The sequence below is a fragment of the Podarcis muralis genome, chromosome 14 (assembly GCF_964188315.1).
Source record: "Podarcis muralis chromosome 14, rPodMur119.hap1.1, whole genome shotgun sequence".
In the NCBI taxonomy this organism is placed as follows: domain Eukaryota; kingdom Metazoa; phylum Chordata; class Lepidosauria; order Squamata; family Lacertidae; genus Podarcis; species Podarcis muralis.
Genome location: NC_135668.1, coordinates 50,292,989 through 50,310,442, shown reverse-complemented (window position 1 = coordinate 50,310,442; position 17,454 = coordinate 50,292,989). Strand labels below are relative to the sequence as shown.

The 17,454-nt window shown below is 41.2% G+C and overlaps 1 protein-coding gene across 4 annotated transcripts in view; it reads left to right on the top strand.

Annotated features, from left to right (window-relative positions):
* Positions 1-2,153: 2,153 nt before the first annotated feature.
* Positions 2,154-17,454, top strand: part of CHLSN (cholesin) — a 146,837-nt gene continuing 131,536 nt past the window's right edge. Inside the window, exons 1-2 of one of the 4 annotated variants that reach the window (XM_028707157.2) lie at positions 2,154-2,303; positions 5,609-5,768. In XM_028707157.2, the coding sequence (XP_028562990.2) occupies positions 5,610-5,768 (159 nt within the window). In that variant the 5' untranslated portion in view covers positions 2,154-2,303; position 5,609. Of the gene's footprint in view, positions 2,309-2,407; positions 2,553-5,608; positions 5,769-17,454 lie in introns of those variants that run through there. The other 3 variants (XM_028707155.2, XM_028707160.2, XM_028707156.2) reach the window with 3 other exon arrangements.

Genomic DNA, 17,454 nt, shown 5'->3' with positions numbered 1-17,454 from the left:
AGCCAAGTCCTGTGTTCATCCTTCTCTTCTCTTCTTCCCTTCCATGCCCCACCCCAAATCCCTCCTCACTAGAGAGGAGGAAGACCTTTCCAAAAACGAAATACTAAAATGATCCTACCCATAAAATGCTTCATTTCCCCCCTCTTTGTTAGAGGGAAATTTTATTTATTTCATAAAATTTATACCCCGTTTGATTGTAAGAACAAATGAACCTCAAAGCAGGTTGCAAAAAAGATAAAACAATAAATCACCGATAAGAAAAATGAGCAATTTAGAACTTTCAAAAAGTAAAAATAACAATCGACTAAAAACGTCAAAACTTGCACCGGCTTTCTCTAAACATTAGCTCTGGCTTGTCTAAACAATATTTTTAGCACGTGCCAAAAGGGGTACAGTGAAAGCGGCTGCCAGAGTTCAATAGTGTTATCAAGAACATGGAGGCCTAAATTTTTCAAATGTGAGATTATGGCTTTAAAGTTGGGCAGTGTCCCTGAGAAACCTGGTGTCTGTGAAAGTCTTGGATGCAATATCCGATCCAGCCACAGGGTGTCACAGCTGAGAGGTTTGTTGTGTACTCTGTCAAGTCTTATTCCTGCCTTTAAAAGGAAGGAATGTAATTTTGTGCGTCTTGTAAATATTCCAGCAGATGCATATCTTTCGAGAGCAAAATGTGGAAATGATCCCTCTGACAGCTGACCAAAGGGAGTCATGGCTCTTCCTCTGTACTGGTCACCATATTCTTGTCCCACTAATAATACCTCAATGATTTCTTAACCATTGAGAGACAGTGTGGTGTAGTGGTTAAAGTGTCGGACTAGGACCTGGGAGACCAGGGTTCAAATCCCCACTCGGCCATGAAGGTCACTGGGTGGCCTTGGAAGCCAGTCACTGCCTCTCAGCCCAGCCTACCTCACAGGGATGACAGCTTCTGGGAGCCACAGGTGAGAGCCGAGTGCAGGATAGGAACCAAGGGTGGACAAACTAACCCAGAAGGAGCGTGATGTACTAGAGGGACTACTGGTTTGAGTTTCTACTGAAATGAGGCTGCATTTTAATGTTGTATTTTAATCTTGCTTTTAAGTTGTACTTTAATCAATTGTTTTTATAGCTGGTGTTTATGAGCCCAGTCTTGGCTGGGGAGGGCGGGGTATAAATAAAATTTATTATTATTATTATTACCCATCTCCTATAAATTAGAACCATGGGTTCACTCAAATGTAGTAGGGAAAACACATTAGTCCTTGACCTGAAGAAACACATTTAGGGCAGAAAATGCTTATTTTCCCTGCTGCTCTATAATACTAGTTAGTATTAAGAACAGACTGACAACACCTCACTCCCCACTATTGTTTTACTGTATTTTTAAATCTATTGCAAGCCACCTTGATAGCTCATGGGTAGGCAAACTAAGGCCCGAGGGCTGGATCCGGCCCAATCGCCTTAAATCCGGCCTGTGGACGGTCTGGGAATCAGCGTGTTTTTACATGAGTAGAATGTGTGCTTTTATTTAAAATGCATCTCTGGGTTATTTGTGGGGCGTGGGAATTTGTTCACCCCCCCCCCCCAAAAAAAAATAGTCCGGCCCACAAGGTCTGAGGGACAGTGGACCGGCCCCTTGGTGAAAAAGTTTGCTGACCCCTGTGCTTGACTGATCCCTGTGGCAGAATAGTACAAAGTTAATGCTTTCACTGAAAACAATTGCACTGGCTCCCAAAATTTGCTGGGCTACTTTAAAAAAAAATTTTTTTTTATGCGGCTACTAAACTGAATAAACAATCATAATCATAATCGACTTCTCCCTGGGTGTGGTCTCAATTGGAGCCTGCCCCAGTTTTGCGCATCTCCCTGTGGCGTGGTAGTGCGCTGAACCAGCCAGAGAGGAAGCCGCGTCGAGTACGACGGCGGGCGCAGACGTCACTCGCACTAGACGAGGCGGCAGGGTTACGGGTGGGGCGGGAGGAAAAGAGCGACGGCCTTTGAGCCCAATGGGAAAAGAGAAACCCAGGGCTCGCGCACTCTCTCTCCCCATCAACTGCCGCGCCTTCACGTGCTTGCTCCAAGCCCCGCCCAGCCCCGCCTTCCCCCCAGGGCGCGAGGGAGTCGGAGAGGAGGGGGAGGGCCTGGGTTCCGTAGCATTAGATTTTGATTAGCTCCGCTGCTTGATTGAAATGCGGGCGGTCCAGTGCGAGCGAGCGCGTGGCCTCCGGGCACCCAATGGGAGCGCCGGGGCGGTCTGAGGCGCTGGGTTGAAACGTGCGCGAGGAAGCGCGTGAGCGGCCGCAGCTGAGGAGGCGGGCTTGAGAGTGAGGTGGGTGGCGTGAGAGGGAGGCGGCCGCCTCTGAGGGGGCCGGGGCGGGTGTGGGTGTCGCGGTTTAGGGTTCCTGTGGGGCAGAGGAAGATCCCTATCCCACCCCGACCTGAAGCCGGCGAGGGGGTGGCGCGCAACACGTGCCTGTGTGAGGGAAAGACACCTCCCCCTCGCTGCCCTGCTCACTTTCCTCACGAGCACCTTCATTTCCCTCCCCCAACCGGACTCACAACAGACCTGTGAGGTAGGCCAGGCTGAGAAAGAGAGTGGCTGGCCGTCGACTCTCAAACCCCCCCCCCCCAGTTTAGACTCACAACAGACTTGTGAGGTAGGCCAGGCTGAGGGGGAAGGGTGTCTGGTCTCCCCGCTCCAATTTTAGCCTCACCACAGATGCGCCATAGGTAGGCCAGGCTGAGGGAAAATAATAATAATAAAAAAAAATTTTTATTTATATCCCGCCCTCCCCAGCCGAAGCCGGGCTCAGGGCGGCTAACAACAATAAAATAGTGCAACATTCTAAAAACATTTCATTATAAAAATTAATTAAAATCAAATTGATGGCAACCATAAGCTTAAGCATTAAAAACGTTCTCTGTACGGTTTTGCGTGAATTACGTTTAGGTATTGCCCTTGCCAACGTCTGGCAAAGCTGCTTTTCACCCGTGAAAGCTTATATTGTAATAAATTTATTGTAAACTCTCACTTTTTCTTATCACAGGGTAATGTAGTTGCTCCTCTTGAGGTTACTCAGGCCACCTGAGGAGTATGAGGCCTTGCAGAGGTTAAGACCTATTGTAAACATTTCTATACGGCCAAAGAAAAAGGAATAAGGGTGGGAAACAAAATAATCACTTAAATTACATCACTAGCAGCAAAGTTTATATGTCAATAATCAAATTAATATGTAATCAACTTTACTGGATCACATATCAGTGAACGTCTGAGAGAACAAACGTGTTTTAAGCTGGTGTTTAAAATCCAGTACTTTTAAGTGCCTGTTTAAATACTTGATGAACGTGAAAAACAAAAGAGGTACCCCATGTTCTCTTAGTTTGGTACATTAACCATGGTACACATAACATCTGCCAACTCAGGGTAGCCGTAGGTGCATATGGTGACATAGATACTAATCCATGAAAGCTTCAACTACAATAAATCTGTTAGTCCTTGTGGAGTAGTCTATGTGGTACCCTCCAGATGTGAGCTGCAACTCACATCAGCCCCAGGCACCATAGTCAGTGGTCAGGGATGATGTGAGTTATCCAGAATATCTAGAGATCAGGTTGGCTGAACCTGTTTTTAGGTGTCCAAAATAATGTTTTCCAGATGTAGCCTGTACTTGTTGCATCAGAAACAAAAGAGTCTTATGTCACCTTGAAATACTGCTGTAAGCTATCACAGACTAGAGTCCATCAAATGTTGCAGATTGAGGCAGCTAATCTTCTGGAGGATCGAATGAATGCACATTCCTACTTTAGAAGGAGGGGGTGCTATGCAACATTTCACAGAGGAAAATAGAAACACCTCGAGGAGCAGCTATGTTAAAATGGCCACAACAAAAACAATGGGACAGCCTTGTGTCTCAAAGATTACATGTTCTAGTCTTCCTCTCTGTGTCAGAAAGTATTTGCTTTTTAATTAATGCTGTATCCTGACAAGATATATGACTTTTCATGAGGTGGATTATATTTCCAATGAAGGTTGGAGCCTACTGTCTGCAAAAGTGACTGATCACAGTATCCGTTATAGTCAAAAGCAGATAGGGCATTCCCTTGAAATGTTCTAGGTTGTTTCTAGAATCAAGTAGGATACCTTTTGATTTAAAACACCTGTTACTGCTAGGCTGCATATAGGTTTCTAGGATTTATGTACAGTACACTTTTGCATGAGGCTTGAAATTAATTCAGGCAGAGGATATTTTGTCTAAACCCCAAATGTCTATAGATTTTTCCACATTATCTAGTGTAGTATGCTGTCTTCAGAGTACTACTCTCTGCCATCTGTTCTTGTGGAGCAAAGGAACAACAAACTAATCTAGATGCCTCTAGCAATTGTGCTGTATACCACATTATAGGGGAAATTAATCCCCAGCTCACTCTCAATTTGCCTGGAGGACAATTAATTCCTGTTTTCAAATGCGGCGATTAATCAGTTGTATGGAAGTAAAGTCTGTCCACCAAATCTTTCCAAGAGAATTTTTAATAGCTCTCTGAGGCAATCCTACCCCCATTAGAGTTGCCAGATTAATTACAGAACTAGGCTTTCATAGTTACATTAAGGGGGGGGGGGAGATGGGTGGAGCCTAGAAAACAGGGAGTTTGGCACCCTGTTGTATTTTTAGCTAGGAACCAACTCTTCCCTTTTTTCTTGTGGTTCCTGTAGGACTGTGAAAAAGTGAACATACTTGTATGTTGATCATTGCAACTATGGACGCAGCGTGGCCATATATTGAGGCCCAGTATATATTTTTTCTGGAATTGAATATAATAATCATACAACGTGATAGTATATTTAGCTCATGCAGATATAAGAATGTAGTTCAGGTTGTAATTTGGCAATCCATGTACTTAACTATGTAATGCACTTATTAATAGTTGAGATTATGTATAAAAAGTCAAAACAGAAAGTTGTACATTTATTTACTTAACAGTAGTTTTTATACTAAAAGATGACTTGCCCACCACTACCAAGTTGCAGGGGAATGTTAGTTGTGTTCTATCACACTCGCTTGATGCTCGGGTAATGCTAATAACCAGTCTGAGCTGAGTACTTGGCCTAGGCCCTAGAACAGGCATAGGCAACCTCGGGCCGCCAGAAGTTTTGGGACTACAACTCCCATGATCCCTAGCTAACAGGACTAGTGGCCAGGGATGATGAGAATTGTAGTCCAAAAACATCTGGTGGGCCGAGGTTGCCTATGCCTGCCCTAGAAGAACCCAGCTCAACACACAGGACTTCCATGATGCAGCCTTAAGGGTTCCACATCAGATGAGACAATGGAGAAAGAGTTCCCCTAAACCAGCCTTTCTCAATCTGTGGGTCCCCAGATGTTGTTGAACTACAACTCCCATCACCCCTAGCTAGCAAGGCCAGAGCTCAGGGATGATGGGAGTTATAGTCCAACAACATCTGGGGAAACGCAGGACACTTTAAAACTACTTGCTTTCCGGACAGGAGCTTTGTGAAAAACATTTGTATGTCTTGCTAAATTTTCAAGAAATAAATCATTGATGGTGGTTCTTATGTACAATGAAATGACACATAGATTCTTTAACAAAAAATGCACATTTCAATTGTTAGAATGGCAAAGAAAAGAAAAGCTGCCGACATGAAGACAGAAAAGAAAAAGGAACAAATGAAGCATCACTTGGCAGAAAAGAAAAAGGAAAAAATGAAGCATCTCATATCAGAAAAGGAGCAACAGGTCGATGAACCTAAGTTGAAAAAACAGAATCTGGAGGTGAGTGAACAAGTATGAGTTTGTTGAACTTGCATATTTTCGTATTTGCAGGAGAAGATGCACATCTTGACACTGGAAAATATTTGCAAAATGATAATTTTATTGGGATAAGTGCCATGCAAAGCATGTTATCAGTTTTGGAAATAAATGTTTTCTTGTTGTGATGCACTGAATGAATAAAAGTAGGCAAGGAAAGAAACCAACTAGCTTTAAAAATCTTATATCTTGACCTCAAGCATGTACCTAGGAGCCTACAAAATGTGTGCACACAGTTCTGTAGTTAGGTAGTAACTACTATCAAGCCAAATTTCTAAATATATTGTGATACTTCATCCTCACAGATGCAAATATGTGTAGGGGCAAAAATATATAGACACTGTTGTGTAAAAATGCACATGTGCAGGATTTGCATCAACACACAGATTCTGAGTGAGTGTGCATATAGTAAAATATACATGTAGGCAATGTTACTTAAGTTCTACAGTGTGTATGTACACATTTCTCATAAGTATAAATAAAATGTTACATGTGACATGCTTGAAATCTGAGGGAAGTTGGGAGTCTGTTGCCATTTGCTGTCCATACACTATTGGAACAGCTCACACTTGAAGAAAATGGGTGGAAGATGGTTGACTCTCCTCAAGTGTTTTCTGCACTGTCTATAATAAAGTTATTTATATTCACCTTTTCAGCTACAAATTTTGCTGTTTTTGTTCACTGAGTAATTTGGTGATGTCTCAGAAAGGAAAAGTGGAAGGAATACTCTTACCACACATCAGATGGTATATTGCACATCTGTTTACCTAAAATAAAATGTGTATGCATTAAAAATGTAAGATGTGAAGCAGCCCTAAGATGCTGCCCTTTGTTCTACAATCTGTCCCTTGTTATCAGGACCTGACTACCCATTCCAATGTTCCTGCTGAGACGAGAGGAAATTCTTCATATGCCCCCTACTTCCCAGCTCTGTAGGCTGTGTCATTTGCTAAACAGAAGAGGCCAAGAGGTTGCTTGATATTGGCATGTTGTTTACAGCAAGGTTATATGCTGTGTAGTGGTAGCAGTTTTGAAAACTGCCAGTATATTACAACTAGAGTTTAAGATTAGTTAGAGAGAATGGTGGTTATATAGCTGAAATTCTTGGTTGTCATTGAGGAAACAAGGTTTGCTCTTTGGTTTCTATAAATGATGTTTTTGATTGATTGGCAAAAAGTCAACATTACTATTTAATTTTAAAGTTGGGAAATGCATTGCTATATGGTTCATTTTTGATGGGAAAAGATGTTTCACTGATTCATTAGGTTGCTGCATATAGCTGTGATTTACACAGCTTTTCTGTCCTCACATTTCCAATCTCCAAAGTGTAAAATGCAAATTTCTAATTGATTTTGGTGCAGAGCTGTTTAAAAGCAAGCTGAAATATTTCCTAAGTGAAGAAGTTCAATATTATGTTGACCATACTTTTAATGAAATTTGTTCCAACAAAAATTTTGCTCAAATAAGACTAGTACATTTGCCTGTAAGACATGTTGACCTTTCAGAGCAATCTTTCTTTATTGATTTTTCATCTATTCATTTCCTTCCTTTTACATTAAATAGCAACAAGCAACTTAAGTACTTTGCTAAGCATTAGTATGAATGGCTTTAGAGGCCACATTGGGTTGAGGTAAATAATGATCCCGATCTTGTAACAATGCTTAAGAGATAAGGAGTTGGTTGTGGGGCCATGTGTTCCCTTCCGCCTTGAGCACAATTTCTCCTGCCTTTTCCTTGCTAGCCTGAACTGTGAGTGTTACATCAGCACTGCCACTGACTAGCTGAAAGCAAGTTAACCAAAGTTTGCTAATCAGTTGCAAATTCTGACTAAAAGGGAACCTTAGTTGCTGATAACAGAGTTAAAATATGTCTGTTATAGGTAGTTGGAGAGGGGGTGCTTGTATACCTTCACACAAAACTAATATTCCATGCAATTGTAGAGAAATATCAGCCATGTCTCATTTTTAAAACACATAGTAAGAGGCACTTAAGTGTTGTGGTAGGAGTTATAGTTGCTGCCAGTCTCATCCCTTATTGAGTCAGATTACGGGGGGGGGGGGGGAATTGATGGTTGACTGTCATTAAAAGGTTTGCATTATTTTTCATCAACAGAAGTTGATCTACCAAACATAATTGCATTGCATAAAGATGTGTCTTGATTTGCAGCACCAGCATGGCAGTTGCTTTCATAAAAAGTTGGCCATTTGTGGAGTTATAATTACTTCTTTTATCTCTAAACATGAATTCTAATGGGAGCCTTGTCAGATACAAGCAGCTGGAGGCTTTGGCTGCAGTACAACCATAACCTGGAGAATTTGTGTTATGTTCATATTGTTTGACCTTTACACAGGCCCTGATGCCATTGACTATGATAAATGTTTGTGGGATTTGGCCATATTTGTGTAACTACTACTGCTTGGCAGGGTTGAGGGGCGTTGATGGCTAATAGCTCATCACCTCTGTAAGACTTTCCCAGAGGAGTCTCACAAGGCTCCCTTTTTGTCCCCCTTTCTGAGATCTAGCAACAATTGTTTGTTTCTTCAGAACTGCTGAACTACTCTATGCTGGGTTGTGCTTGAGGCATCTCTAGCTGCATTTGGAATCGGAATCCAGTGGTTGCCTACTTCATGATAGGGTTGTAGGGCTGTGCATTAAATCACCATACTTTTGAATACCAGTTTTGAAATAACATTCTGATGAGTGTTTTAACAAGGCAATATGCCATTGAATAAAACGTGGACACTCAACAGCTTCCCAGGGGGTAGCTCAGCTGAACAGATAGTTTACAGATACTTTGCAGATAATTTGCAGGCAGGGTGTCTCCAGCTTTGTTCTCTCTCTCCTAACAGAGAAGAAATGATGATAAGCCTTCCCACAAACCAGCAAACTATTTCATCTTCACCAGTATCTTTCCACTTAGAGCTCAGCTAATTATGCACAGCCTGCTAATAATCCATCAGGAACTCTCCCCCCCCACAGCTGGACAGAGATCCAGTGGCAAAGTAAAGAAAGAACAAAGAATCCCATGAAAGCGTGAGCAAAGGATATTTTTGTATAAAGTATTCACTATTCATTTTTTAAAATGTTTGAATTGCCACGACACTGTTCAGGAGAGGCCTACATAATGGGGGATCTGGGCATGGGAGTGCTGCTCAGGTGGAGAGATCAGCTACATCTGTCTGATTCCAGTCAGTGATGTGAAGCTTTTCTTTTCTTTTTAATATAAAAAAGACGGCTTCCGAAAATGAAATTTCAATAAAGAATATGGAGGGGTGGGGCTTCTTCCCCCTTTTGTGTCACTTGGGGAAAAAAAAAAGAACTGGAAAGCTCTTCTTTTCCCCCCCTCACACTCGCCCCCCGCCGGTGAAAAAAAGAGGGGGAAGAGTTTTTATTTTTATTTTCTGGTGGTGTTTATCTTTGTTGGTTCCCTCTAGATAGCTTTCCTCCATGTAAAAAAGGAAGGGTTATTTTTCTTATTTAAAGGAGACTATCTTCTTTCTGGCATGCCCTCCCTCCCTCCCGTTCATAAAAAGGGAGAGATTGGTGGAATGATGACTTGGGGGGGGGGCTTCTGTGTTGGGGGCGGGAACTGAAGGGGAGAAGATTTAGCTGGCTGCCTTATGCTGAAATGGGAGGTTGGGTATTATGTGAGAATGATGGGGAGGGTGTTTTTTGGTAAGCAGTGAAAGCAAAGGCATGTCTATTCACAAGCAAGCCCTACTGAATTCAATGGGGCTTACTCCCAGGAAAGTAGAAGTAAGTTTAGTTTAACTCAATGGGGCCTATGCATGCACAGATTCCACTTAAACCTCTGAGTGGGGAAGCAGATGCAGTTTGACTAGTAAATCACTTAAACTACCCTTAAATTAGTTGAAAATATATTAAATATTTTACAGTGGTACCTTGGTCATTGGAACGCCTTGGCTCCTGAACAAATTGACTCCCGAACGCCTCAAACCTGGAAGTAAGTGTTCCAGTTTGTGAACGTTTTTCGGAAGTCAAATGTCTGATGTGGCTTTCACTTGAGTGCAGGAAGCTCCTGCAGCTAATCAGAAGCTGCGCCTTGGTTTTTGAATGGTTTCGGAAGTCGAACAGACTCCTGGAATGGATTAAGTTCGAGAACCAAAGTACCACTGTACGTAGAAGTTTATTTAGTATTTTTTAAAAAAATCTACTACTTCTTTACATTTTAAGGCCTCCACCGCTGCAGGGAGCCTCATCAAGGCCCTTGGCTGCTGCAGGGAAGCGTGGCACACCCTTTGCTGCCACAGAGAGGCCGAGTAAGGCCCTCTACCACTGCAGATATATAGCATGATAATATCGAGATAGCGTGATATTTCGCTGGTGATATATCACTGTAGATATATATATCATGAAAATCAGATATTGCCCAGATATTGCTCTATAGGGTTGTATGTATAGCTTGTGATCTAAAAATTCTAAGTGGCTTGGGTGTTGTATATCTCTGTGTCTTCTTAAAACCATTAAAATAATTTGGGAGCATCCTGTTAACAGTGGCAGAAAAGTTTAAGTATTCTTACATTCTTCACTAAGATCAAACATTTCTTTTTGTCCACCCACATCTTCCGTGGATTGAATCCTCACCTGTTTGTTCAAATAAATGGAAGAAGCAGATGGGAGAAGCATGGGGGGAAAGATTGGGAATATGTCGGGTTGCTTTATTTGTAATCTTTAAAGGAACTGAGTGAATATTTGGTTTGCAAACCACCATCTTTAGTAACCTGCTATTTATCCCATGTTAAATGGCTGTTTGTAGGAGTAAATTCAACTTTCTTAGGACCCTGGAACCATTTGAACACCCTATATGAGGGAACCTGCTTTCTGTGAACAAGACTTAAGTTACTCATGGGGGAATCTGGATTAATTTGGTACATAAATTGGCAACACGTTTATTTGTTGTTGCTTTGCTTTGCTATTAATGAAGTATTCTGTCATGACAGCAAATTGAATAAAATGTACAAAAATGTGTTTGAAATATTTGTATGCATAGATAAGAATGAATAATTTTGCATTCCTTTGAATATTTTTGTAATGGGCTGAACAAATTTCCCAGGAAAGCATATTCACAGCTGGGAAAACAGCTCCTACTTTGAAAATGGTTTTCCCAGGCAAAAAGCTTGCATCTCCAACTGTTTCTGGTATAAACACAATATTTTGTGTACTATTTAGCAGGGTTTCAAAAGGTTAAGAATTCTTCATTGGGCATTAACCAACAGAATGCAGCAGCATCTATATAAATGTTGTGCTGTAGTTTTGGTTTCTTTCTTCAAGCTAAGATCAAAGTATAGGGAGATGGGGTGAGAAATGTAGTTCCCTTTTTGTGCTAGACATGATAGTGTGTTCATTTTTTAAATCCATGGAAATCAGACAGTTAAACATTGTCACTTTATATACATGTTTTTATTTATTTAAAACTACTATAGCCCATGTTTCTCTAGGGAGGGGAAGGTTCAAGATGGCTACAATAAAGATAAAAATACAGTGATACAGTCAGTCAGAACTGATTTACTTAAATTCAAAGGCTATTGCTATATTCATTTTCCAGCTTAAGTGAGGTTTGCATCCAGAAAACAGCCCATTGTATTGTTGACATTGAGAGAAAAAGGTGTTTTGCTGCCAAGTTTTCAAATACATTTTATTGTAACTGGTGATTGAATGCTGCCTTTCAGACATTCAGTGGTTACTCTTGTGAATTATCTTACACTTTATTTACCATTACTATTTAAACCCTTAGCAGCAGCCATCGAGTATTGATATGTTTGGGGTTCTGGATGTCCAAGAAACAGCTATGAGCAAAACTTGTCAAGGTTCTTTCCATTTCTGCTCGGGATCTGCGGCTCTCATCTACCTTAAATGATCATAGAGTTTAGTTTACAGTTTGAACAAGTAGTCTCATATAGGAAGGTATGTGAAATCTTTTGAATGTCTAAATATAAGACATGTGACATTTAACCAAAAGATTTATTTTAGGAAAGAAAAACCAACCTAGAATTGGCATAAAAGTTGCATAAGGATATAAAACTGTTCCTTCAGTTGAACAGAAGTTCATTTTTAGAGCAGGACGGAGTGCTTACTTTTCTTAACAGATTTTAGTAGTCAAGAGGCTGAAAATCAAGATTCCTGCTTTTGGGAGCCAGGAAGCATCCTGGACTCTTCAGAGCCAAAAGCCCATAGAAACATTAATGGACAAAGGAGGAGCAAATAGCAGTCAATCTTGATAGGCACACCCAAAGTTAGCCTCAGACCAAGAAGTAGCTCTGGCTCTGCCTTATGCAGGAAATCACTGTACAGTCATACCTCGGGTTGAAGTAGCTTCTTGTTAAGTATTTTTGGGTTGCGCTCCACGGCGACCCAGAAGTAATGGAGTGTGTTACTTCCGGGTTTCGCCGCATGTGCAGACACTCAAAATGACGTCACGCGCATGCATGGAAGCGGCGACACGCGCAGTCGCGTGTTACCTTCTACTCAGGATGCGAATGGGGCTCCGGAACGGATCCCATTCACATCCAGAGGTACCACTGTATGGTGTAGTGGTAAATCCTTAAGTTCAGGCTGTGTTCATGACAGTCCCCATAGCCATGCCCTCCACAAGACTACAACTAAAGCAATATTTTATCCAGGGCAGACTTTCTTGCTTAGCCCCTCATCCCCTTGCTTAACATCTAGCATGACCACTATTTTGCCTCAGGTTGGTTGGCCAGAATAAAAGAATTTTGGTTTTCTAAAAAATAAAAGTGGCAACTTAACCCTTACACATACTTGGTAATGTAACCCCTTGGCTTATTTGGTTCGTTTCTCTCTGAAAAAAAGCCTATTTATTTGGTTTGTAGAAGATTGGCAAATAACGTCCCAGGAGATGACGTTATCATCACTGCTTATTACAAGACAGAGAAATTGACGACTCTACCTCCTGCCATGTTGGTCATTTGCTATTTTGTGTCACAGTGACACAAGACTGGAGAGCCAGTCCTGACATTTCATTTTAGGGCAAAGGTTCCATGTCCTGTGCATATGAGGGTTCATGGCAGGAAGAGCTTAAACAATATCAAAGATTGGGAAGCCAGGCAGTCAGCTTTTCTCCTGCCACAGGAGTGTCTTGCACAGATACTGAATTCAGTAAGGATACTACGTAAGGAGGCTCAAGGATGAAGTGCTATAGAAATTTGCAGGTTATTTATTTCTCTCAGCTGCATACACATACAAAGTACTGAAGGGGTAAAAGTATCTTTTTTATATTCCAACTCATGAGATTGGACTACATGACCCTTGGGGTCCCTTCCAACTCAGAGAATGGCAACCAAGATTTATTTATTATTATTTGTTTATTAAATTTATATACTGCCCTTCCCACATATGCATTTAAAAGGCTGTAGAATAATCAGCCAAAGCCTGGGAGAATAATGTTTTTGCCTGGCACCCAAAAATATATAATGAAGGCGCCAGGCAAACCTTCCTGGGGAGAGCATTCCATAAATGGGGAGCCACTGCAGAAAAAGGCCTGTTCCCGTGTTGCTGGCCTCCAGACCTCACTTGGAGGAGGCATACAAAGAAGGGCCTCAGAGGATGAACAGAGTCCAGGACAGTTTATATGGGGAGAGGCTGTCCTTGAGGTACTGTGGTTCTGAGCCTTTTAAGGCTTTATTGTTCAAAACCAGCACTTTGAATTGGCTCTGGAAGCTAATTGGCAGCCAGTGCAGTTGGGCCAGGATTGGTGTAAAATGATCAAAAGGCTGGAAATCAAGCCTTGTTGAAAGAACTGGGTATCTTTAGCTTGGTAAAAAGGAGACTGAAATGGGATATAATAGCCATCTTTGCATATCTAATGGGCAGTCACATGGAGGATGGAGCAAGCTTTTTTTCTTCTGCTAGGGAGGGTAGACCCGAACCAGTGGATTCAAATTACAAGAAATAAGATTCCAACTTAACATCAGGAAGAACTTTCTGACAGTAAGAGATGTTTAGCAGTGGAATTGACTTCTTCAGAACGTGGTGGAATCGCCTTCCTTGGAGGTTTTTAAGCAGATGTTGGATGGCCATCAGTCATGGATGCTTTAGTTGAGATTCCTGCATTGCAGGGGGTTGGACTAGATGACGCTCGTCTCCCTTCCAAGTATACAACTCTATGATAATAATAGCAGAAGTTCCACAAGCCCCACTCTCACATTCTTGGAGTATCAGACAATTTTTGATCAGTGACAATATTTGATTGGTTAGTTGATAAGCATGCCAACCCTAGCTGCTTTTAAATCTATTCCTACATTTCTTACAAGGGGAGATCCATTTTAAGAGGGGGAGAGAGATGAATGTATAAGGGATCTGGAAAGGAAAAAGCTATTTTTTACAGTCTTGATAATAAAAACTCCTATGAAATATGATAGCATCAAAAATAAATGTGACAGTGGTTTAAAAATCTGGGATTTTGAAGAGAAGCATTGTATTGGCACTCCTGAACTATGGTTCATATTATCATCCCAAATAACACTATAGAATTCACCAGAATTGCTTGTAGTAAGTCAGAACAGCCCCTAAGAGCTAATAAGATGAAACTGTGCTGTCTCAGTCCTTCTGAACAAAACAGAGCTGGCAGCTTCCTCTGTTGCCACCTAGGATAGCTGGCTCAGCAGACTGATGTTTATTCTTAGCCTCTAGCATTGCTGTATCCCTAGGTGAGGAAAGGAGAAACTATAGTGAAGTGTAAAATAAAGGGTTGAACTGTTTATCATATATGTTTGATCCTTGTATTACTGTTTAAATGGGAACACATTTAGAATCAGTCTAAATTTAGATGAGTGGAGAGTATATATAGTTCAGGGACAGAGCATCTGCTTTACATGGACATCCTCTTATGTTCAATTCTTGACATCCCTAGTTGAAGATTCTCAGGTATTAAACCATACTGGATAGCTGGGCCAATTGTTATATGTTCTTAATCCCAAGGCCAGTATCTTCCATGTTGAAATGCATCTGAGGTCATAAATGATATGAGAGCTCAGTCTTACACCCATTTAGCATACCTGTGAAATGGAAACAAAATTTAAAAAAATTATTTTGTTTCGACTACGGCAGACCAACACGGCTACCTACCTGTAAGTGTGAAATGGAGAAGTTGTTGCTTCATAGTTTATACTTGCTACACTGAAGACAAAGCTAGACCTATTATTACTCTCACAAATACTTTCACTATAGCAGGCAACAGAAGTTACCAGCTGATATTCAGTCAGTGGATGCATTGGAGAACATGTCAGCCTGACTGCAAAATTGATGCATACTTTTTACCTTCCAGTAAAAAGATGTTGTTTATCCGCGTTTGCAGAGGCCATTACCCATTTATACAGATTTCATTGATTTGGCTGCAGGCTTTTAACACTCTGAGAGGTCACCTTAGATGCTATATAGAACATTGACTCTGGCATCTATTGTTGGCTGCTTATTGGCTCCACAAACAGTGCCCTTTGATTTTATTATTATACTGGGGAAATTTCCTTAATTAGTTCTGCTTCAGAGTGAAAACTGTATATAACTGTTGGTTGTCCTCATGGATAAGTGTTCAAAAACTAGCAGCTTCATTTAGCTGGTCTCTTGACATACATTCTGAATGTTTCTACTTCTGTGTTGCTTTCAAGTGGCATCAAATGTCATTGCATGCTTGTTTTGTTGCTTGAGTGCCAAAAGGCTGACTTTGAATGACATCCCACATACCAGACTTTCCACAACTTCAGGCATCTTTTTGCACAGATATTTTCTCATGGGCTACTTCCCTTGCTGTTCTTCCAAGTTGCAGACATAGCTTTGCTACCTCATTCACAACCATGTAGTATCTTTGCATTAGCAAAAGCAGTTGTGTTGTGTATAAGTGAGTTTTTAATATTGTTGGAACTTGGTTTCACTGTAAAATTATTGTGTTCTTGTTACCCTCTGTTGACCAACACACTCTGTTCTGACGACTTTCAAGTGTTCCACAAACAGCTATAACTGTGGGTGGGAGAAGAGAGCATGCTGTTGTTTTAACTTTTACTCCTCATAATACTGGAAAGATTCCAGGCAAAATCAGCTAAATACATCATTTTTTCAGCAACTGTACAGATGCTTATGACTTTCCCACAAAAAATCAAAGGTTGCCTTATACTTTATAAGAAAAGAAGCAGCAACACTTAGCTTTCATATCTTGACCTGTTCTTATCCAGCTGGGGTCAGGTCTAGTTATTGGACTGAATAAGCCTTGGTTGCCCTGATAAATTACCTTTCTATCAGAAGATGGACAAACGATTGCAACCTTGTTATACTTTCTTGATCTGTCACCATCTTTTGATACCATTGACCTTCATATCCTCCTGAACTGACGGGGGCACTATTTTACAGTAGTTCTGGTCCTATTGTCATAGTTGATTTCAGAGAATAGAATTAGGTAATGATCTCTTGACCCCCTGGCAGTTATGCTGTGGGGCACCGCACCAGAAGGTACCATTTTGCCTCCAGTGCTATTTAACATCTACATGAAGCCACTGGGAGTAGTCATTAGGAGATTAATTTTATTTTATTTTAATTTTATTTCTTTGTAACATCTGAATCAGCACCGTTGGCGAGTGCTTCCTGGGTCCAGATAATTGGTCAATTGCCTACTTTGGATGGGATTGTATTCTCTCTGAAAAAGCAGGTACAATTGTCTCAGGGTTCTTTGGGATCCATCTCTTCAGGTGACCTCGGTGGCTATAAGTGCCTTATAGCAACTTAAGCTGGTAAGACAGCTATTATTGCCATTTCTGGATCAGGATAGCCTGGTCACTGTTGTCCATGCATTGGTAACTTCCAGATTATTATATTTTTCATTTAAAAAGTTGTAACTAAAAAAATTTACAACTGTAATTTAAAACATACAGAAGGTTAAAATTGCAATAAAATAGACTAAAATGCATTGAAACTTCTACAAAATTTCTAAACATTTGTGTAGGCTTGTCTAAATAAGAATGTCTTCAGCAGGCCTCAAAGACTGCAATGCACTCCATGTGGTGCTCTCCTGGAGATTGACCCAGAAGCTGCAGCTAGGGCAAAATGCAACAGCTTAGTGGCTCTCTGGGGTAGCATATCAGCATCATATTATGCCCTTGCTGAAATAATTGTACCGGTTGCCACTTAGGTCCCAAGCCAAGTTCAAGGTGCTGGCTTTGGTGTTCAGAGTTTGCTTGAGACATGACAAGGATACTGTTTCATTGCTTATATATACATCATATCACTGCGTTATTTAGAAGAGGGTAACCTACAGGTACCATATTATTAGGAGGTCCTTTCTGAACCATATTGCAACAATATTGCAAGTCTTTAAGTGTGACAGCACCTACTTTTTGGAACTCCTTCATGTTTCATATCAGACAGACACTGTCTTTAATGTATTTTCTGTGCCTGTTGAATACTTTCTTCTTTCCATAAGCCTACTAAGTGGACATGGAGTGTTTGAGACCCATCGGCTACCCTCACCTGGTTTAGCTGGCCAGTCAAAACCATTGCCGGGTTGTCACTGCTGTTGCATGCTGACAGTTTCTAGGAGCCACAGGTGAGAGCTGATTGCAGGATGGGGACCAAAGGTGGAGAAACTACCCCAGAAGGAGCACAATGTGTTCCGTACCAGAGGTAT